At 39.1% G+C, this 20,998-nt stretch overlaps 5 protein-coding genes across 7 annotated transcripts; 3 read left to right on the forward strand and 2 right to left on the reverse strand.

Annotated features, from left to right (window-relative positions):
• The first annotated feature begins 1,601 nt into the window (after nucleotides 1-1,601).
• On the forward strand, nucleotides 1,602-10,119 carry LOC110160161 (ceramide synthase 2-like). Of its 3 annotated transcripts, none has more exons than XM_020924795.2 (11): nucleotides 1,602-1,675; nucleotides 2,661-2,856; nucleotides 4,900-5,017; nucleotides 6,327-6,445; nucleotides 6,527-6,584; nucleotides 6,659-6,709; nucleotides 7,982-8,074; nucleotides 8,223-8,351; nucleotides 8,981-9,087; nucleotides 9,197-9,353; nucleotides 9,426-10,119. In XM_020924795.2, exons 2-11 carry the CDS (start codon nucleotides 2,681-2,683, stop codon nucleotides 9,618-9,620), a joined length of 1,203 nt encoding a protein of 400 aa, XP_020780454.1. In that variant the 5' UTR covers nucleotides 1,602-1,675; nucleotides 2,661-2,680; the 3' UTR covers nucleotides 9,621-10,119. The 3 variants fall into 3 exon arrangements, with proteins under 3 accessions (XP_020780454.1, XP_020780453.1, XP_055020620.1); XM_020924794.2 differs by having other exon boundaries at nucleotides 1,637-1,819; XM_055164645.1 differs by lacking the exon at nucleotides 7,982-8,074 and having other exon boundaries at nucleotides 1,637-1,819.
• Nucleotides 10,120-10,181: 62 nt separating this feature from the next.
• On the reverse strand, nucleotides 10,182-12,070 carry LOC110160045 (kelch-like protein 23). Its single transcript, XM_020924648.2, has 3 exons — nucleotides 11,055-12,070; nucleotides 10,574-10,982; nucleotides 10,182-10,502 (listed from the first exon to the last, which is right to left on the reverse strand). The coding sequence occupies exons 1-3, from the start codon at nucleotides 12,019-12,021 to the stop codon at nucleotides 10,199-10,201; spliced, it is 1,680 nt and encodes a 559-aa protein (XP_020780307.1). The 5' UTR covers nucleotides 12,022-12,070; the 3' UTR covers nucleotides 10,182-10,198.
• A 235-nt stretch (nucleotides 12,071-12,305) lies between these two features.
• LOC110160204 (U6 snRNA-associated Sm-like protein LSm7) lies at nucleotides 12,306-13,555 on the forward strand. The gene is made up of 4 exons (XM_020924844.2): nucleotides 12,306-12,359; nucleotides 12,559-12,649; nucleotides 12,732-12,803; nucleotides 13,143-13,555. Exons 1-4 carry the CDS (start codon nucleotides 12,354-12,356, stop codon nucleotides 13,283-13,285), a joined length of 312 nt encoding a protein of 103 aa, XP_020780503.1. The 5' UTR covers nucleotides 12,306-12,353; the 3' UTR covers nucleotides 13,286-13,555.
• Nucleotides 13,556-14,193: 638 nt separating this feature from the next.
• Nucleotides 14,194-19,101, forward strand: LOC110160046 (transmembrane protease serine 9-like). The gene is made up of 16 exons (XM_055164644.1): nucleotides 14,194-14,215; nucleotides 14,594-14,771; nucleotides 14,857-14,984; nucleotides 15,062-15,129; nucleotides 15,210-15,385; nucleotides 15,466-15,510; nucleotides 15,583-15,696; nucleotides 16,001-16,166; nucleotides 16,245-16,519; nucleotides 16,626-16,768; nucleotides 16,879-17,164; nucleotides 17,340-17,453; nucleotides 17,567-17,735; nucleotides 17,809-18,074; nucleotides 18,148-18,284; nucleotides 18,777-19,101. The coding sequence occupies exons 2-16, from the start codon at nucleotides 14,645-14,647 to the stop codon at nucleotides 18,936-18,938; spliced, it is 2,376 nt and encodes a 791-aa protein (XP_055020619.1). The 5' UTR covers nucleotides 14,194-14,215; nucleotides 14,594-14,644; the 3' UTR covers nucleotides 18,939-19,101.
• On the reverse strand, nucleotides 19,095-20,797 carry timm13 (translocase of inner mitochondrial membrane 13 homolog (yeast)). Its single transcript, XM_055164648.1, has 3 exons — nucleotides 20,572-20,797; nucleotides 20,252-20,320; nucleotides 19,095-20,060 (listed from the first exon to the last, which is right to left on the reverse strand). The coding sequence occupies exons 1-3, from the start codon at nucleotides 20,689-20,691 to the stop codon at nucleotides 19,962-19,964; spliced, it is 288 nt and encodes a 95-aa protein (XP_055020623.1). The 5' UTR covers nucleotides 20,692-20,797; the 3' UTR covers nucleotides 19,095-19,961.
• Nucleotides 20,798-20,998: the final 201 nt, after the last annotated feature.

A 20,998-nucleotide genomic window follows, 5' to 3' on the forward strand; every position in this document is an offset into this window, starting at 1 on the left:
TATTTTATATGTTCTTATTTAAAAAGTAGAAGATACAGTAGACTTGTCTTGCTCAAGGACACAACAATAGCATGCAATCAATTCATCATCAAGTAGTGGAGGTTGCTAATTCTCAAGATTTGACTGCTAAACCCCAAATGTATAACTATTACTTATTATTACAATTTTTAAAAGGTCAATAAAAATATCGAGAGAGATAGCTCAGAGGAATCAGATTTCTCAGGAACAGGGTCATAAACAACAAAAGTTACATATTAAATAGAATGAGATTATCAGAGACAGTATCAGAGGTATTGAGCATGCGTTAGTGTAACTGCAAATGAAGAAATGAACTCATGCACACATTTACTGAGCCACATGTTCCACTCATTATAAGAATTATCTTGGGTACAGACAGTTGCACCCAACAAATTGACACCTGGATTGACAAAACAGTATTAAAAACTGTTCAGATGTAACTATAGCACTTACTTCACTTTTCAACACCTTTCAAAAATGAAAGAAGTTAAAATTACAAAATTCTACATGGCTTAATTAGGTCTATTGATCCCAACAGAGGGAAAAATAAATAAATAAATTAAGTAGCCTAAAGTAAAAGTTGGGTAAAAGTCTTGTGCATGTTCCCCTTGTCACAATGTACAGACCAGGTGCCATAATAATTATTTGTAGTTGTAAAGATAAGAGCTGCCCCAAACTTGACACCTGCATCTGCTCCACTCCTCCACAAGTCACATGACATGAGTAATGTGTGTTATGTGTAGATATAGATCAGTGTACTCTTCTGGGCCACTATAGATGGAAATGTACAATTCTGTATTTTATAATATTTTTAAAAACATCCTCTTGCAAAAGGAAAAGGGAAAGTTTATCTAATCTATGTAAACAGCCCTGGTGTGGAATTTTCTGCCTGCCAGTGTCCTGTATGCTTCCTGTAGGTGGATATGGTATGAAAAGCAGCATCATGTGACTGCCGCAAATCTTATCGGCTTTTGTAGCTGCTGATTGACACACTATATGTCTGACACAAAAGCTTGTTTCTGTGTTATGCAATATTAAAACAGTGTGGTCACCTCACACTCGATAGGTCAGGAAACGCGTAAGCCACTCTAACTTTTACAAACTATAATTATGCTGTCTGCTATATTTATTGATAGGTGTTTTCTTGCTTTTCAGGAAGCTGCAATCATTTACTGTACTGTAGAGATATATTAATAGCAGGCTATTTGCTGCTGCCAACAATTAGGCCTATTAACAAATCAAGGATGGGCTTCACTGAAGGTTTACAACTTTATAACTGCTACTGTTACTTCTACTACTTTGTAGATCTTTAAATATTACAGCACGTCTTTATATTAAACCATAGACTTTTTAGTCCTGTATATTATTTAGCCTAAATTTATGATATAGTCTTCTGGGATAAAATGCGATTTAACAGTAAGAAACTATGTGCATTCATGAAAAATACCTTCGTTATTTCTGCTACTAGCCCTTACACTTTGAAATAAAAAGCTGACCTCTCTCCCGGTTGCCCCTTGTCCTGACCCGACTCTGCACCCTGCACTTTTTGTCTTTGCTGCCTGTTCCAGCCGCGACCACGCCCACTTCTGTAGCGCATGTGTGAGTCCTCTCATCTGCTGCTGTGCCCCTCTCCTCCTCATCACAGGAGCACGGACAGGTACTTGCTTAGCCCTACTGTTGTATTATTTTCTGGGACGAGATGGACTGTTAAGAGTTTTGGGATTATATCGTCCTGGACTCACTGGGCTGTTTTGCGTAAGGGGTTCGTGACGCTGACTGTATCAGATCAGGATCAGGATTTGTGAGTTATAACCTCTTATATCACCTCTTTAATACCATTCTAAAGCATCCTATGTGTACTTTTCTGTCAAAGTCTGTGATGGCGTTGGTGCGAAAATGACGAGTGCATGTGCGTGTGAGTGCGTCCCACTACAGTTACGGCGGATTTAGGCTTGTCAGTTACTAAAATGTTGCTTTAAAATCCAGGACTAGAAACGTAATTTGGTGTTGCTCATTTATGGATTTCTTAACAGAGAAAACTCCAAAGTAATGTCCCTTTCTAGCAGTGTGTAGGTCTAAATGAAACAAACCTTTTCACACGTATTATTAATTTAAAGCAGAACTCATTCATAATTGTTTTGACACCTGTGTTGTTTACTGATTTCAGGGCTCCGCCTTAACTGACTGTGCCATCAAATAGTTTTGTGATATGTGTCTTGCTTTTGTTGCACGTAAAGCAGGAACTGATTAACAGATTACAATGACAATGACAACAGATGACAATTATGCAGTGTCATTATCCAGTCTACTTGAGTCATTTCAGTTGTATAATATGTCTAGAATGTTGCCGCTTGACTGCTTATTGATTTTCTGCAGATTTGGCCACATAATCCTAAGGCCCTCCCTGTTAAATTAAAAAATATTTAAAAAAAATGTATTATTGTTTTCTTATATATTATTATTTTCTGCTCACTTTAGAAAGAACCATGTTTTAACTTTATCTATTGCAATTCTATGGGAACTCTTTAGAGCACTGAGAATAGCATAAAAAGTGTTAATATTATTGCTGAGATTATTATTTCTTGAATGTAGTACTTTTTTATTTGTAGCTAGACTAAACTATTGCTTTTGTGTTATTATAGGCTGTGTAGTCTCCCACAGGATGGAGGCTGTGTTGAATGAGTGGATTTGGCGGTCTGAGCTCTGGCTTCCTCCGGGGACACGCTGGGAGGACCTGGACATGGACCTGGAGCAGGGGCAGTTACCTCAACCGCGGGACCTTACCTACACTGTTCCTTTGGCACTTGCCTTCATCGCCTGCAGATATGTCTTTGAGAGGTGAGAGCAGACAGCCTTCAACACAAAGCTAATGATGACAGATATAACAAATATTAATTTTAACAGTTTTTCTTTATGACTATGGTTCCGTCTACATTTTTAACTCCTGCTTGTTACGACACTAGTCAGAGTCTTCCTTCCTTGTATGTAACAACTATTAGAAAATCGTATCTCTTTGTGTGCAGTTACCTGTTACCTGTTACCTGTTACTGTGTGCAGTTACCTTAGGACTGGCAAACACAGCACACTGACTCCTCATGCCTTATATATGATTGGTTTTGATGCTTTGAAACATGGAGCACAATTACCTTTTATTTTTTTATATACCATAATATTAGAATATTCTCTTTAATATTTTAATCTAGTGTGTTAATAATGTTAATACAAGCACAAAGGTTGGCGGTTCGAATCCAGCTCTCAACATAAAAAAAACATCACAGGTTGAGCAGTCAGATCCACTGACCCACAGGTTGGCTGGTGTGATTCCAGCTCCCACAGATGAATGCTGTCGTTGTGTCCTTGAGCAAGACACTTAACCCACCTTGCCCACAGTGTCTGCGTACACTGGTGTGTGAATGTGTGTGTGAATGGGTGAGTGGTTCCTTGTTGTAAAGCGCTTTGAGTGCCTTGAAGGTGGAAAAGCGCTATAGAAAAATGTGACCATTTACCATTTACCACAACTGAGGATAGGGATGGATACCATTAACTGGTGAGCCGTCATCACACAGAGTGAATTGGAATTGTTGTAAACTGGTTTTAGTTGCAATATTTTACACATGGGGGGTTTCTAATGGACGTTATATTGGAAAATTGTCACCCTTCTCTCTGTAACTCCTGTTTTGAGCCTTGTCATTTTAGTTTTAACATGTTTGTATTAACCTAAACCTGGTGTTTTTATTTAGCTATTTTGTTTACTTGGAACTGGCTCCAAATTTGCCTTTATAACCGCTAGCCTTGTAAGCTTCATTTGACTGGAGCTGAACGCTCCGGGTGATGCCACGCTGCTTTAGTCCACTTTTTTTACAGTCTGTGATGTGACAACATAAAGTGAGGAGCTTATTCAGCTTTCTGAATGCATAGTTGAGAACCAAAGCTCAATAACCTATGTTATGTTTTGTAAATAAATTAACATTACATGCATGTATGCACTCTAACACACATAAAACAATACTTATTTCTGAATATGCTGTTTGCAGTAAAATTCCTTAAGATATTATGTGTTAAATATTATCTAACTTATGACAATAATGCAACCAAATAGTATTAACATTTGTATCTTGACCTACAAACTTGTAAAACCATCCCATAAAGTTTTTTTTGGATATGGGCCAACAACTGTAATTCAAGTATGTTATGAAAATAATCATTAGCCATAGAGCACAGGTTAACTTTCTTTATATTAGACTTGTATGCTAAGATATTTATCTTATTTATTTAATGTTGTTATTAAACCAGTAACTGATGACCAGATAGCAGGTTTTGTTTTGCAACACAATACATGTACTTTTGTAACCTGTTGCTTCTGTAGACGTAGTAGCAGGTGTTTTTCAAGGTCCTTCCTGGTTTTGTTGTTGTTATTGTAGCCGTAGGTAAATGAACTTGAACGTATTATTTACTTGTGTCGTGTCAAACAGCAGGCAGCTGTGTCCTGTGATGATCCCATAGTGCTGCTTGCTCCACCTTGTAACCTGACACCACCTCTCTGGGTCATGACTGTAATGTCCCATTGCTTGAGATGCCTGCCCACTTTGGCTTGATTATCTGCGAGATTGAGTTGCACATGGCGGCGTGCATGTGTTGTCCACTCATTTATCACTACTGCGTCTCTGTGCTCCGTCTGTCTCCCTATCACAATAACACATAGATAGATCAGGTTCCCCTTGGTCATCTAACACCAAAGCTGTCTGTCACCAAAGACCCATGAGACTGTTTGTGTTTAGGTGAATACCCCGACTCACCTTTGACAGCTGTTTTATGATGTAATTTATTATTGATATAGCCCAGGTTAACCCTATAGGCCAATTGCGTGTTTGTGTCTTTCAGGGTAGTTGCAGTTCCGTTAAGCAGGCTCTTAGGTGTGAAGGACCGGGTTCGAATTCGAGCCTTCTCTCAACCAAAGCTGGAGGCGTACTACAAACACAACAGTCGGCAACCATCACAAGTTAGTGCTTTCTTTATTTTTATTGCTGTGTATGGATGTCACTGTTATTTGATTGATTAATAATTAATTTATATGAGCATAAAAACAAACAAATAATCATTGTTATAATGTTAGAAGCATAACTAAGTCATTTTAATGCAAATTATAGACCAAAAAAGTTAATTAAAACAACCTGTTTTATTTGTCTGTTTATATCACAGCAGCATCTCTTATGTCATTCAGAAAGTTTGAATCTATAAAGCTAATCAGACACCAGAGGAATGATAATTGGACAATTGGAATGTTCATCATGAATAAGTGTAAAACCACTTGTGATGTTTGTTGTGATGTCTCACAATAATCGTGAACATAAAAATATATTTGATATTGTGATATCCACACAGCTGTATTCATGTATATATCTGTATGTCTACAGCATTAGTCTAAAATCAAGTTGTTTATGAAGTTATAACATAATGCCTAAATATTAAAATGATTCATACAGGAAATTATTATACATACAAAAATCTCCCATTAGTCCAGATTACACATTATTTTACACGTTATTTTAGAGATACATAACCTGCCCTGAAAAAGACAAAAAAAGAAAAGGTTAAAATCAATTTTAAAAAAGTCCTCAGAATGTCACAGATAACAACAAGCTGCAACCCATGCATAATTAAAGCTGCCTTTCCCTGTGTGAGGTTCAAGTGCAGACAGGGCAGTTACAGGTGATTCCCACAGTTACTCAACGCTCTTCTTGCTGTAGTTCACCTGTGTGAACATACTGAGCCTTTGACCTGTCAGGACCTGAATCCTCTCAAGTCACGATGTGTTTAACTACTGTCTACCGTTTACACCTGTGTCTCTGTTTTCTTTTCAGTTTATTCATATTGTTATGTGTAAAACACATAACATTATGTGTAAAACACATACAAAAAGATCGTTTTATTATAAAAACAGTGGAATTATTGATTCAAAATTTCCAAACAGAAAACACAGTTTATGATTTTCATCTATAGTTGACTTATTGGTAAATAATGTCTGTTTAGAAGTCTTCAGTCGGTAATCCATATTTATTTAATTTAAAATGTGGTTGAAAATCTAAATTTACAATAGAAATAATATTTTGACTAGTCGACTGATCCATAAATAATCACTGACTTGCCGACTACTAAAATAATTGTTTGTTGCAGCCCTATTACTAGGTGGGAAGTACTATGAAACTGCAAGGTAGACAGCCCTCACACAAATAATTAATTAGATTCAGATTGAAGGAAAAGTAGTACAGTTCTGCTGTTGTTTAAAAATGCTCACTGTACTTTTTCAGAATGAGGTATTAAACTTATCAAAGCAATCTGGACTATCCCAAAGAAAAATACAGACATGGTTCAGACACAGAAGGAATCAGGATCGACCCACGAATACAAAGAAATTCTGTGAAGCCACGTAAGTATTTTGAATTGTCAGATTAATGTTTCACCAAACCATATCTTTTTTTTAGTTTGTGTTTTCTCTTTGTTTGGGTAGTTGGCGTTTTGTTTTCTACCTGGTCTCATTCATTGCGGGTCTCAGCTCTTTAATTAAAGTGAGCAGAACCGTTTTTTATTACATTATACACAAAATGCAAATGTGCCCTAACCAGCTCGCGTTTCTCTTTAGGCCCCATGGTTTTGGGACCAGAGAGAATGCTGGAGAGGTTACCCTAAACAGGTGAGCAGTTGCGTATTCTTATGTAATCTCCACTAGATATCTGATATATATATATATATATATATATATATATCGTTTTGAACATATGCAAAAATAGAATATTGGAAAATATGTCATAAAGTCATATTTCTGCATGTCTGTGGGTAATTTATAGTTCACTCTCTCTAATCTAATTTAATCTAATCTGTAAATCTAAAACTGCTACAGCACATTTAGCCCATAATCTATGGTGGAAGTTGGTTGCTCATCCTTGAACTACAAATGTCTGAAGAATGTATAACCTTACATACCATGTATGTGCTGTCAGACATTATTAATGGCACTGAAACACAATACAGCACAATTCTGAACCATATCAGTTTTGTGGTTTCTGTCTAGACTGTAGCTATATGGGAAGAAAGTTGTGTATATACTCCGCCCACAGCGTCCAATACTTCCTCTCCTCTGATGCTGTTTCAGAGGCTTTTATGTTTAACTAAAGTCAATCTGATGACAGCTGGGTGCCTGCAAGTCGGCATTCCAACAGGGAAAGCAGCCATTCCTTTGTCGGTCATGGCCTTGAAAAGAGACATTAGTCCTAAATTCTCTCATTACACACCTTACACACTACACATTACACACGAACTCAAGTGCTGTGAACGTGAGATCTTGACCATAGCTTCAAAAAGCTATCATCAATATTCACTGCCAACTTCCTGTAATATTGTTAGTGTGACTTTATTATTTCCCCAATATAGTTCTGCCAGGACCTGGTTCCTAAAATTGTCCTAAAGCCCTAACCTTAAAGAAAACACCTTTTCCTTAACCTAACCTAACCTAAGAAATAATTTATCTGTTATAAAGAGAATTTGCTATCATAGTGCCTATGGAATAACCCTGGCATTGGGTGGAAAATGTCCAGTGTATAACTTTGCATTGTTTTGCATGTTTATTCAATTTAAGGATGTCAAGATTAACAGACTAATCAAACAAGTTTAATATTTTGACAGTAATCGTAACTTTTTTTACGATCTAATTTTATACTCATACTGGCTTTTTATGTAACACATTATTTTTTTCATTCAAAACATTTTATTTCATAAACCGTTACACTCTAGTTTAAATGAAAGAGACAATGAAAGTGAATTTTGCTATATTTTTGGTTATGGTGCCAATTCAGAATCATAGTAAAATTGCAGTGTTTCTTCTGACAATAATTGTAACACTTATATTTGACCTTTGACGTCCCTCATTCAAATGTATGACTCTTAGCATCCTGCTTTCCTTTTGCAGCCTGTGTCAGATGCTCATTATTGGTATTACATCTTAGAGCTGGGATTTTATTTATCGCTGCTTCTGTGCGTCTCTGTGGATGTCAAGAGAAAAGTGAGTCTATATTTGCACATGGTTTGCCTGGTTTCTGGATTAACCTCTTTATATCACATGTTCCGCTCTAATGGTTATAGTAGGTAGAACTGTATATGTTATTTTAATTCGCATTTTTATGATGATTTTAATTCATTTGTTTTGACAGGACTTCAAAGAGCAAGTTATCCATCACATTGCCACTATACTTCTGATTGGGTTCTCATACTGTTCCAACTTTGTGAGGGTGGGCACTTTGGTGATGTTAGTGCATGACTCTTCTGACTTCCTTCTGGAGGTGAGACTCCACCCTCGGTGAAACTAGTTCAACAACTACATACAGCTCAATACTTTACCTTAGGGCTACCTTAGATTAAAAAAATAATAATATATATATATATATATATATATATACATATATATATATACATATACATACTTTGAAGAGTTTTGTTTTGTTTTTTCATTATTGAGAAAGTGTATCCTCTGTAATCCACTGAAAACTATTATTGTTTTCTGAAATCATAACTCTGGCCTGCTAGTACACAGTATACAATAGCCTCATTGTTGTAGTCTATATAACAAAGTCCCTGCTCCTGCTTCATAATTCAAAGATACAATCAGAGCACGTGTCAGGGCATGTGAGGTGTGGTGGATGTAGTCATTATGAATGCCCCAAATGAAAACGATAATTGCTTTGCAGTGTTACAAAGAAATTCCTGTTCCTTAATACTCTAAATAACCAGCCAAGCACAAATGTCTGTAATCTTTTAACTGTAAGTCTATTAACTCTCTATTATGTACCCACAAAAATGCAATATTTGCATGCTTGTCAAAGAAGACTGCCATGTTAACTAAATTAGTCTTAACTTGTTTTAACTATAGTTGTAAGGTAAAAAACTGTCTAACTTGTGTTTTTTAATCCAGTCTGCTAAAATGCTCCACTATGCTGAATTGACGTGCATATGTGACACATTATTTGTCATGTTCGCCGTGGTATTCCTGTTCACAAGACTTGTTGTTTTCCCTTTCAGGTCAGTACAAATATTTAAATGATCTTCCTAGTTTTGTTTTCCATTTTTGCATTCTTCTGGTGCATCAAAGAGCCCAAATTCAACAGTTTTTCATACTCTCACTCTGCAGGGTGGTCTACTCAACTCTAGTTTTGTCTATGGATTTCTTTGAGCCCTTCTTTGGGTACTATTTCTTCAATGCTTTACTGTTAGTTCTGCAAGCCCTACATATCTTCTGGGCCTATCTCATCCTACGAATGGTTTACAAATTTGCATTTGCTGGCAAGGTAAGAGGTTAAGTTGTTACTACAGACACCAGCATGCATGTATTCTTGTATTTTTAATTTTCTCTTTTATAGGTGGAGAAAGATGAACGTAGTGATGAGGAGAGTGAAGGGGAAGATGAAGAAGAGCTCGAAGATGAAGGAGATGGAGCAAACTGGGAACAAAGCAAAGATTCAATCAACTCTAAACTGGTGTCTCTAGCCAATAACTGTGTGCTGAATAACCTTACCAGCCAGAGGAGCATCAGCAGGCTACCCAAAGCCAGATAATGAACCATTCTGAAAATCATTATGTATATTTGTATATACTGTATGTGCATGCATATGACACACCTTATCATTTGTTTAAACTTTACTATGTGCAAACAGCTTGTAGATTATAATACAAACATGGAGATTGTTGCTGGTTTTAATTGAATTCACATGAATATAATTTAGACAAATTCCAGTAGAGATTTTTTTTTTTAAGTCAAGTCTACACTGCCTAGCTAATGTACTGCACCCTCTAGTGTATATAAATGTCTTGACATCAGACAACAATTATAAAAGTTTTTTATAGATTGTGTAAAAGACATGAACTCCAGTTAGTCAGTTAGGTTTATTTTCAGTGCTGTGGCTGATATAGGCTATTCAAATATTTTGGTTTTGGATGAAGTAGTAAGGTAAAGCCTAGCTGTTGTGGTATGGCTGTTGCTTCAGTTAATACCATAGTTCGGACTATATAATATAGTATTCATTTTAATACATTTAATAAAATGACCAATAGACATTCTTGTATTTTGGATTTCAATTGAACAAAAAACATGTATGAATGTAAATTAAACTGTGAATAAATATTTTGAATTATTTTAAGAAGTAACCTTCATTGTGACACAACCTCTGATTGGCACAGGGCAGGGTATGCTGTTATCAACTTCAGTGCATGTGTCTATGTAAGGGTCCAGCAGCACCATGTTTGGAAATGCTCTGTTGCCCTTCTTCTCGCTGACAAGATAAATTTGTCCCAGGACAGTGGTGCAACCACTGAAGAACTTCTTTTCCAGGCAGTCTTCCTCCAGCAGAGTCCACTCATCTGTGTCCACATCAAAGCGCAGAGCAAAGCCTCCAAATAAGTAAAGGGCGCCATTCATCTCTGTGGCAACTAGGTCATATCTGAAACAGTTGGTTCAGTTCAGATCAGACTGCAAAACCATTGTTATGTATCAAAAGTAAAGATCTTTTACCTTGGATAGGGAGAATAAGACACTACATCCCATTGGTTCTGTTCCACCCCATACCTCTGGACTCCCCCATAAGCCTCTCCATTCTCATCTAGGCCACAGGCCACATAGAGGTTAGAGCCCAGAGCAGCAGCTGCAGCCCTCTCCACTGCCCGGATCATTGGGCTAACAGACATCCATCCCTCTGAGCCAAGGACCAGTCTTTCCACATCATTCACCAGGCTCTCATCCATGGAGCCTCCAATCACATACAGCACATGGTCCAGTCCTACAGAGCAGTGACTGTGTCTGGATTTCTGCAGCGCTGGGCCCTCTGTCCACCGCTGGTTTAAACTGTTATAAATAAGCACCCAGTCCACACTGAACCACAGCACGTCTCTGAAATATCCACCTGTGACAATCACACTATCTCCTGTGCAAAAAGATAAAGACCATTGAAGCAAAGGAACACACACACCACCATTTACACCTTTACTGATCTTACCTACTGCTGCCACTGAATACTGAGTGAGGTTCCTTCTCTCCAGAGGGGCACAGCTCTGCCATCGCCCACTCAGAGGGTGAAACTGGTAGAGAGCCTGTGTGTTCTGATCATGTGGACCACCCAACACAAAGAGGGTCTCTCTCCCTCTGGTTCTCCGCAGTGATCTACCCACTGACCAGGAGGCTGGGAAGTGTTCATTTAGAGTACAGATTAGCTTGGCTCTGGGGTCTGAGCTCTTCATGTGACTCAACAGTTCAGTGATAAACTGAACAGACAGACATTCTGGCCTCACAAGCTCAATGAGCTCCAAGAAGTGTTCTTCCCTTTTTGGGTCAAATGACACCCATCGTAAAGTAGCATCCAGAACCAAGTCATCCTTCATAATGGTAAGATCATCACTGGCCAGTAGATCTGCTACAGAGTCCTTGGACAAAGACAGGAAGTCTACATCAGTGGTGAGAGCAGAGAAGTGAGTCAGGGCCACCTGTCGTGCTGCCCTGTACAGCTGTGAGCAGCCCAGCTGCCAGGCATAGGCCATCATACCCAGACAGTTACTGAGGTGTAGTTCTCGTTCCAGAAACTTACAGCACAGTAGCCGTGCCTGCTCCAGTTGAAGAAAGTCTGCTGTTTCGAGGATCCCAAGAACATTGTCTCTGTCCAGAGGTAAAATGGACCTCCTACTGTATTCTAACAAAGTTTTAAAATGATTCAGATTTACTCCTTTAATCACCACTCTGTTTTTGGTGCTCTCAATTCCATGGCCAAAGAACAGTGCCCTGAAGTAGGGGCTCTGCATGGCCAGTTGTTGACGGTTTACATAAAAACACTCTTGTTGTACTTCCAGTATGACATCAGGTATGGAAAGAGCTCCAGTCTCAGGATCATCTAATTCTTCTTTCTCCCATTGAATCTGCTCAGAGGAATCTAGTGATTTTCTCTTAGCTGTACCTCCACACGTCCTTTGCATAGTGCCTCTTGCATTCAGGCAACTGCAGACCAACACACCAGCTGGTGGTATAAATAACTTCTCTCACTGACTGCTGGTGGCTTGGTGCTGGCTTGGTCTAACAGGGAAATAGGGTCAGTTTAGAACTATGGGGCTTATAATCATGGTGGTCATGAGTATGTGTGTGAGGCACTTTTCCATTAAAAACACTTATCAAACAACGTCAAAAATGAGAATAAACCAGTGTCTACTGCATGAGCCCAACTAAACTAATAACACATTTTAGTCAGTGGGGGCGCTAGTAAATTTGTTGAGAGCACTTTCAGGTTGTACTTCCGGGTGTGGTAGCTAACATGGCGGTGAGTTCGTATCGTTTTTCTTTCATTAAATAAAAAGTAAACATTCTTATCTGTGTAATTTTACACCTTAGCCCTGTATTTTGCTTTATCATATGGTATATAATCTGTTGGTGTATTATTATAGAATACCCGCTATAAGAGACTAGAGTAATGCAAGCGTTTTGAAGCTATCTGCATTCACATGTCTTTATGCTTTTAGGATAAAGAGAAAAAGAAGAAAGAAAGCATTTTTGATTTGTCAAAATACATTGACAAACCCATTCGTGTAAAGTTTCAAGGAGGAAGAGAAGGTAAATAAATTGCCGCGAAGAAGTAGCAAGTGCGAGCTGTAATAAAAGAATAACCTAAGACTGTAAATGCCATGTTTTGCAGCCAGTGGTGTCCTGAAGGGGTTTGATCCACTGTTAAACCTGGTGCTGGACGGTACCATCGAATACATGCGTGGTAAGTGTGCACAAGTGTCCCTGTTCCTCACATGTAGGATATTGCCACAGTGTAGATGACCAATCAGAATAATACAGATGCACAATAAATATGGCAGAGCTTATTTTGTCAGGCCTAATATTGGGATGGGCATGGAAAGATTTAGTCCAGCCTAGTCTAATCAAGTCAAAGTTTGCACCATTACATTCAAAGTCGTAGAACTTCGTGCATGTAAAGAGTCCTTGTTCACTGTACACTGCAGTAGTGTTGCATCTACTGCTGTTGTCATTTGATGTAGGCGTTTTAATCCCTATCTGCTTCTATGATACAGTGACACTTTTTCTGTCTGTCCATCTGCAGATCCCGATGACCAGTTGAAGCTGACGGAGGATACGCGGCAACTGGGGCTGGTGGTGTGCAGAGGGACCTCTGTGGTGCTCATCTGCCCTCAGGACGGCATGGAGGCAATACCCAATCCGTTCATACAGCAGCAGGATGGCTGACATATTCTCACTGTTTGTCTCAGATTGTTATTTACAATGTTTTTGTTTTTGTGTTTCTAAAATGTAATAATTGCATTACATGCACAACACTTTTTGTTGTAAAATGTTGATCATGAGAAGGGCACTCAGAAGCGCTACACTTATGTTTCTTTGTGAAATACCAACTATAATTTGACCTATGATACAAACAGTTTAGGTGAAGTATTATTGCAAATTTATTTTTAGACTTTTTACTTTGTTTTGATAAGAAAAATTAAACTTTAAAGAATATAGTGTTTTTGGAGAGTCCACTCACTGTGTCACTGTGTCATATTTAACTACTGAGCCCTGTGTTCAGAACAGAGGATTTGGTTGTGATTTTACAGAGATAAAGGGCTATGGTATAGTGTGCAGATAAGCCACTCAAGCTTGTCCACACCCTGACAAAGACCCTAGTGTTTTTTTTAAATGCAGGTGCTTTAAGATGGGTGGTTCTACACTATTTCATCCTTTGAACATTGTTTCCACATGCCATTTTATACTCAACCAATCAAAGAGTCTGAAGAGATGGGGAGGCCATAATGCTGATTTATTTTTATTCTGAAGTTGTTTGATGTTGTGTATTTGTAGTGCATTCGCGTTAACATAAAATATGAACCTCCATCCGATGCTTGTGTACTTAAAGATTTGTAACCTGAAAGGGTCTTGAGGCCCATGGGATCAGGGCTAATGGGCGGAGGAGTGGTCGCTGAGGGGCTTTCAGGAGAGGGTTACTTTGCTAAAGCAAACTAAAAAAGCGAAGCTGCAGCAGAGCTACACGGCACGCCCCTTGGCAGGTGGAACAAATAGGTGAGCGGGCTCCACAGCATCGTCGCACATCCTCTGTCCGCGTTTCTGAGTCCGCTCCGTGGTAAAGCCTTGAATGTCACCGTGCAGAGGGAGGATGAAAGGGTGAGTGAGTTTATGTTAAAATGACCGTATTGTCTGCTGTAATTTAATACACTTGTTGGACACTTGTGCAATAGGCTACGTGTGCGCGCACTTCGAACGCAGTTTGCAACTGTTATACTTTCACAATAAATTTTGGAATGTGTTTTCCACTTCCAGTGTGCTCTTTGCTAAGTAACATGGCTCCCAAGGTCTGCATTACCCTCTTATCTCCTCCATCTCAGAGCTGAATTAGACTCAGTGCTGATGTGATGTGATCTACATTAAACATCCAGTTACGCTAAATGTGTGTGTTTTAATATAAATTAAATTCAGCTTTTAACACATGTTTTCAATTTGGCACAGCCACTTAGGCCTCTGAGATTGTTTTTCCTTTGGCAGGATGCTGTAGACTGGGCATGTGATTTGTGAGATTGTGGGTGTGGCTCCATCATGGAGGTGAAAAAGGATGAGGGTGGACCATCTGGGGATTCCTTTAAGCAAGGCTGTCACAGGACTGCCATTGTGGCCAGCTTTGTACTTTTCCTCATTATTGGGGTCTTTGTGGGATTGCTTACGAGTAAGTCTGCAAACTCAGTAGCTTTGATGTTATCTTAAAATGCTACATTACCAATTACCTAACTGCTCTTTCTTCATCATACCAGCATACCTTGTGCAGGAACAGCACAGCTTCATGGAGACAGTGGAGCTGAAGGGTCTGAACTATGATCCAGCTCTGCAAAATATAAACTCTGGGTTCTCCATAATGCTGTCTACAGTCCTAAAGTCTAAGGTTAGTGTTGTCTAACTTTTTGTGGACTACTTTTGTATTCAACTTATGTGTTATTCACTTTTTTCTCTTTGTTTTAGATAAAAAATATATTTTCAGCCTCAGCTATTTCTCATCATTACACTGATTGTATTATTTTGGCCTATGGGTATGTTGAATTGTTTTTGTTTGTTTTTATTGGATTAAAACCAAAAAAAATATTTCAAATAAACTACATTTTCTCCATAGAAATATTAACGGAGGGGTCATGGTGACTTTTCGACTGATATTTAAAAATTCAAAGATTCAGCAGTATTCTGACAATTATGTCCTGGACTTGCTCAGAGTTGGGCTCAACTCAGTAATGCATGGCCAGCCACTAGAGGTGCCACAGTTTGGGCAGATCAAAGCTATCATCTTACTAGGTATGCAGACTGCTTACATGATAATAACAAATCACTTACACTTCTGTGTGAAATGAAACTAATTTTCCCATTTTCATCAGGAGCCAGTGGAAAATCATTTTATCCCATTGGGAATGACATTAATGGTGAGTTTATATCATTGTGTTTTACTTGTGTTTGTTTAAGGCTCTGTGTATAATAATGGCTTTGCTTTATAGCCAGGTGCCCCGATAACACCTTCACTTGTGATAATGGCGAATGTTTGACCAAACTGAATCCAGAATGTGATTTTCTACCAGACTGTGCAGATGAATCTGATGAAGCACGCTGTTGTGAGTAGTCTCTTTATATAGTGTAACAAAGCAGAATAAGACTCCCTTACTCATGCTTATTTATTTCTGCCAAAAGTGTAGTTATATGCTAGCAATCTTTATTAGAAATTATAAGTACAAAATGTTAACACTAAATTACTAGACACATCTGAATATTTCTTAGTCCCTCATTCGCAACAATTTGGTTCTTTGACCTGCCTGTAGACTGAGAGAGTGGTCTGGGGCTAAAACTATTTCAGTGTCATTGTTTAGTGCACTCTTTGGTCTCTGTGCATGTAAAAGTTGTGACTGTGTGTCTCTGTAGCATGTGGGACTCGTCCTGCCATGGGGAGTCGTGTAGTGGGTGGAGAAGACGCCAGACACGGAGAGCTGCCATGGCAGGTCAGTCTGAGGCTGCATGGTCGACACACCTGTGGGGCCTCCATCGTCAATGAACGCTGGCTTGTCAGTGCAGCACATTGCTTTGAGAGGTGAGTGTTTATAGCTTTGTTATGTAGACTGTCACTGTATTGCACATGGTTAGTTGAAATGAACTGATGTTTTTACAGGGACAAAGATCCCAAAGAGTGGACAGCACTTGTAGGGGCCCGTCTGGTGAGTGGTGAGGAGTCTGAGTCTAAATTGGTCAACATCAAGTCACTGATAGTGTCTCCAGATTACAACCCCATGACCACGGACTTTGATGTTACTGTTCTGGAGCTGGAAACTCCCCTTATCTTCAGTCCTTACATTCAGCCAGTCTGTCTGCCTTCTGCATCTCATGTGTTCTCCCCTGGACAGACCTGCATGGTGTCAGGATGGGGAGCACTTAACCAGTTTAGTCGTAAGTCTACAAGCAAATAGAAAACATAGTAAATACATTATATTATATTCAATGAAGGATTTTCATTTGTGTGTGTGATAAATTTGCCCTTTTCTCTGGAACTTAGCTACGGTGCCCACCAATCTGCAGAAGGCAGTGGTGAAGGTCATTGACTCTGCAATGTGTAATAAGACATCAGTGTACAGAGGAGCAGTCTCTCATAACATGATGTGTGCTGGCTTCCTGCAAGGCAAAGTGGACTCCTGTCAGGTTTGTCCTTTATGTTAAATAAATCATATTGTTATTGTGTAATATCTTGTTGCAATCCCATCAGTAGTAATGGTGAAAATAGTATTCACTCATTCTTGTTTTTCTTGCAGGGTGATTCTGGAGGGCCTTTAGTGTGTGAAGGAGCCCCAGGCAGATTCTTCCTGGCTGGAGTGGTCAGCTGGGGCATAGGCTGTGCACAAATCAACCGACCTGGAGTATATTCACGGGTAACCAAGCTTCGAAACTGGATTTTGAGCTACACCGAATCAGAGGTGCCCCATGAAAAGCCAATGTTGGACACCAGTTTGCAAGCCACTGTTTCCGAAGAGACTTTCTACAATGCACCTGATCCTTGGACAATAGCTTTGGATATGCTGTCTGATACATCACTTTTTGGTATAGCCTTCTAAATAGGGCATTTAATATGTGTGTGTGTGCGTGTGTGCATGCGTGTGTGTGCGCGTGTGTGTGTGTGCGTGTGTGCGCGTGCGTATGCGTGGGCGTGCGGGTGTGGGTGTGTGGGTGTTATTTGTTGTTATTTTTTTTTCCTTCAATTTCATCTGTTTTCCAGTTTCAAATTGTACTGCGAATTTCCAGTGTAGTGCCACTATGTGCATAAACAAGGTAAACCCAGAATGTGATGGGGTTGTTGACTGTCCTAACCAGGCAGATGAACATAACTGTGGTAAGTAAATATATTTGCAAGTTGTTTTTTTTTGCAATGTACAATGAACCTTTCATTTATTATTCATTTGTTATATTAGCACATTTTATAATAAGTTGTGTTGTTTGTTTTAGATTGCGGTATGCGTCCAGCATTAGGTTCTCAAAGGATTGTGGGTGGAGTAACAGCCCGAAGAGGTGAGTGGCCCTGGATTGGCAGCCTCCAGTACCAAAGGCTTCACAGATGTGGTGCTACTCTTATTCACAGCAAGTGGCTGTTGACAGCAGCACACTGTTTCAAAAGGTACTGAATAATAAAGTTATTAATAACCGCATCCATGTGTAAACACATGAGTGATGTGAGTCTCTTTTTACAGTGACTCAAATCCCAATAATTGGGCAGTTATCCTAGGATCTGTGCTGCGCTCTGGGGTAGGAGCCCTTGTCATTCCCATTCAGAGGGTCCTTATTCATCCACACTTCAACAACACCAACATGAACTATGATGTGGCTCTTTTGGAGCTGTCTATGTCTGCACCAATGTCCTACACTATACAGTCCATATGCCTGCCCTCTGCAGTGCACCGCTTCATGACAAAAGCTGAGTGCTACATCACTGGATGGGGGTCAATGAGGGAGGGAGGTGAGTACTATGTTGTAACATGAATGTCAGTTGCATTTTATATGCTTTCATCACTTTATAACTCTTAACACAGGCTCCCTAACTAACCTACTGCAGAAGGCTACTGTGAACATCATTGACCAGGCAGAGTGCCAACTCTCTTATGGAAATGTGCTCTCTCCAAACATGATGTGTGCTGGGTACATGGAGGGGGGCCGGGACACTTGCTTGGTGAGATGTAGTACAAGAATTGGGTGACACACAAACCTTTGAACCTTAGGCTGGTCTTTTGGGAGGGCTCTGCAACTGTCTTATTGTTAAACAGAACATTTCTTTGATTCTTATCTCACAGTGAATAGTTGTTCAAGATAGAAAGTGAATGTTTCCCTTTCTAGGTTACTTTTAAAATTTTAACATTTACCTTTAACAATACAAACTGGTTCTTTAAGTATTTTCTTTTAAGGAACATTGCTGCACTTATGTTTCTTATCTGATGGGACTGAGTGGACTTTCCTTCCTAAAATACAGAGCTCCCCTTCTCACCTGCTCCCTCACTGTAATCTTCTTATGTAAGGGAACCCACAGGCATTCCTGTCTCGGTCAAAGCACCTGGCATCTCAGCAGCTATTCATTCTCTTGTGCTCTATCTGGCCACCTTGCTCCCACTTAATGATATTGCATTCAATGTAAACATGTGAGTTCTTAACATGTTTTCTTTTGCAGGGAGACTCAGGAGGACCACTTGCATGTCGTGAGCCTTCAGGCCAGTGGTTTATTGCTGGAGTAACTAGTTGGGGCCATGGCTGTGGAAGAATAGGTTATCCTGGTGTATACACACGAGTGACTTCAATTAGGAAGTGGATCTCTACAAATGTGCATTTGTGATGAACAAGGAGCCTCTTAAGGACACATCTTTGAGGTCTATATGAACCAAAGTTTTTTTTTAATGTGACGTAAGGTCATGGGTGCTCTACAAACTTTTCTGTGCAATTATGCCACCTGGGACAATCTAAAGTGCACTGAAAAACTAAGACACAGGACTTTCTTTGTACATGTGTATTTATTTCAATTATTTATTTACCAGACTCTTATCATCTTCACGTTTTGTACAGGCAGTGGATTATTATTACAAAGAGTTAAAAAAAAAAATCACTTTTACTCCCATGTCAATATTTTAGAGGTTTAGGTTCCACTCCTGTGGAAACAATGCAAGTACAGAGCCGTTGGCCCACAATTACACATAATATAAAGGCCCATTCATATCTTATCAATAACATACAATATTCAAGGAAGACTCCATGGATACAAGCCCACCAATGTGATGGCAGGACACAAAACTGTATTGTTCTCCAAGTATGCTTTTGAGAGGGACAGGAACTGGTTTGGGGGTTGTAGGTCTCACTTTTCAGATGTCTTTTCTGATGTCTCAGTAGAAGCATGCCTGACAAATTTCACTACACTCCTTTAAGCTCCAAAAATTTTGGCACAAATGAGAAACACTGCAAATTAAGCAAATCTACTGGACTGAAACTGTGGTATTTGCACAAACGTTCCATAAACAATTTATGCACAAGTGATGCATTATAAGAGCACAGCAAAGAAAGGCTCTGTCCTCTGTCCCAACTGTTCATTACATTTTGTTCCAACATAATTCAACTGGGAATTGAATAAAGCTTATCTTAAAATGAAGTGTGCTCATTTCAGCGTGTCTTCACTTACTGAGTGCTTGAAACTAATATTTTATATAAAATCAAACTAAAGTTTCTCAGAGCATCATGGAGTGGTCCACGAAGACAGCACTTATGCCCGGAGTCTGCGTGTGCGGAGCAGTGTCCTTATTGCAGAAACACATCCCCATGCTGCTGTGTGGCCTTCAGCATCCCTTGTATCCAAGAACAGGGAGGGTTTTTACATGCGGGCTCTTTCCCTCTGTAGCCTAGAGCTGTATGTTCGAGATACAGTATTCCAAGCATCCATATACCGGTCCATACACATAGCAATACATTTCTGAAAACAAAACAGAATGCATATATATTAACCATCATTACTGACCAACACCATTGTAACATAAACAGACTTAACCTAAAGTTAATAATCATCTTATATATTGAACTATTGAAATTACAGTAATTACAGAATTAGTACGTAGTGAGTAATTACAATAAACAATTAAACACTGGATGAAGTTCATGTCATACCTGTTCAGAATTGTCCAAGCTGCTCCCTGGTTTGCCAATGCACTTCTTAAAACATTTGTCTGTCATTCTCTGGAATAGAACACAACATGTATTATCAATGTTCAATCACTGTTTAATTTACAACACAATATAATCTATGTACAATTTAACTGTATGTAATGTACCTTTCTTAAGTTACAAACCAGAGCAATCAGTATTTCAGTCTAAATGGTCAAGTCATTAACAAATGAGTTACTTCAAAGCTGTACACAGTCATCTTCATAGAAAATAGTATATAGATGAAGTATATATACAGTACATATCCAATGAGAGTATTCTACCTGCAGTAGCTCCTGAGCATTAGCCACAGCTAACTGGACCTTGACCTGCTCCATAATAGTCCCAGTGTCGATTTTGCCCCCCGATCCTCCAGCTGAAAAATCAGAGCCAAAGCTGTCCATCTTGCAAATGTTTAAGTACTGAAACTTCAAAAGGTACAAAAGTTCTGGAAATACACGTGCTGATCACCAGCTGCAGCTACGCCAATGTCCTTGACTGCGGCGGAAGTCTTCCTGCGTCACTTCCCGTTAAAAGGTGAGCTACTCGTGTTATTTCTACGAAATGCAGTCCAAAAAAAAAAAAAGGTTTGTTCGTATAATGGTTTATTTCATTACGCAAAGAGGGGTTTCGAAGGAAAAAAAATAGGAGAATTACTGAAAAACTATACATCGATTTGAGTTGATACACGCCATAGATATTAAACGTTAA

Source organism: Boleophthalmus pectinirostris, unplaced genomic scaffold (genome assembly GCF_026225935.1).
Source record: "Boleophthalmus pectinirostris isolate CB_2022bp ecotype Guang Dong unplaced genomic scaffold, ASM2622593v1 HiC_scaffold_7, whole genome shotgun sequence".
Classification (NCBI taxonomy): domain Eukaryota; kingdom Metazoa; phylum Chordata; class Actinopteri; order Gobiiformes; family Gobiidae; genus Boleophthalmus; species Boleophthalmus pectinirostris.

Coding starts and splice junctions, on each gene's coding strand:
- LOC110160046 (XM_055164644.1), top strand. CDS start 14,645: ATGGAGGTGAAAAAGGATGAGGGTGGACCATCTGGGGATTCCTTTAAG. Junction 14,985..15,061: donor CTACAGTCCTAAAGTCTAAG/GTTAGTGTTGTC, acceptor TCTTTGTTTTAG/ATAAAAAATATATTTTCAGC. Junction 16,769..16,878: donor GCAAAGTGGACTCCTGTCAG/GTTTGTCCTTTA, acceptor TTTTTCTTGCAG/GGTGATTCTGGAGGGCCTTT.
- LOC110160161 (XM_020924795.2), top strand. CDS start 2,681: ATGGAGGCTGTGTTGAATGAGTGGATTTGGCGGTCTGAGCTCTGGCTT. Junction 2,857..4,899: donor TGCAGATATGTCTTTGAGAG/GTGAGAGCAGAC, acceptor TGTGTCTTTCAG/GGTAGTTGCAGTTCCGTTAA. Junction 6,585..6,658: donor GTCTCAGCTCTTTAATTAAA/GTGAGCAGAACC, acceptor GTTTCTCTTTAG/GCCCCATGGTTTTGGGACCA.
- LOC110160045 (XM_020924648.2), bottom strand. CDS start 12,021: ATGCAAAGGACGTGTGGAGGTACAGCTAAGAGAAAATCACTAGATTCC. Junction 10,983..11,054: donor GTATTCAGTGGCAGCAGTAG/GTAAGATCAGTA, acceptor CTTTTTGCACAG/GAGATAGTGTGATTGTCACA. Junction 10,503..10,573: donor TCTTATTCTCCCTATCCAAG/GTAAAAGATCTT, acceptor CAACTGTTTCAG/ATATGACCTAGTTGCCACAG.
- timm13 (XM_055164648.1), bottom strand. CDS start 20,691: ATGGACAGCTTTGGCTCTGATTTTTCAGCTGGAGGATCGGGGGGCAAA. Junction 20,321..20,571: donor ATGCTCAGGAGCTACTGCAG/GTAGAATACTCT, acceptor GTTCTATTCCAG/AGAATGACAGACAAATGTTT. Junction 20,061..20,251: donor GCTTGGACAATTCTGAACAG/GTATGACATGAA, acceptor TTTTGTTTTCAG/AAATGTATTGCTATGTGTAT.
- LOC110160204 (XM_020924844.2), top strand. Junction 12,650..12,731: donor GTTTCAAGGAGGAAGAGAAG/GTAAATAAATTG, acceptor CATGTTTTGCAG/CCAGTGGTGTCCTGAAGGGG. Junction 12,804..13,142: donor TACCATCGAATACATGCGTG/GTAAGTGTGCAC, acceptor GTCCATCTGCAG/ATCCCGATGACCAGTTGAAG.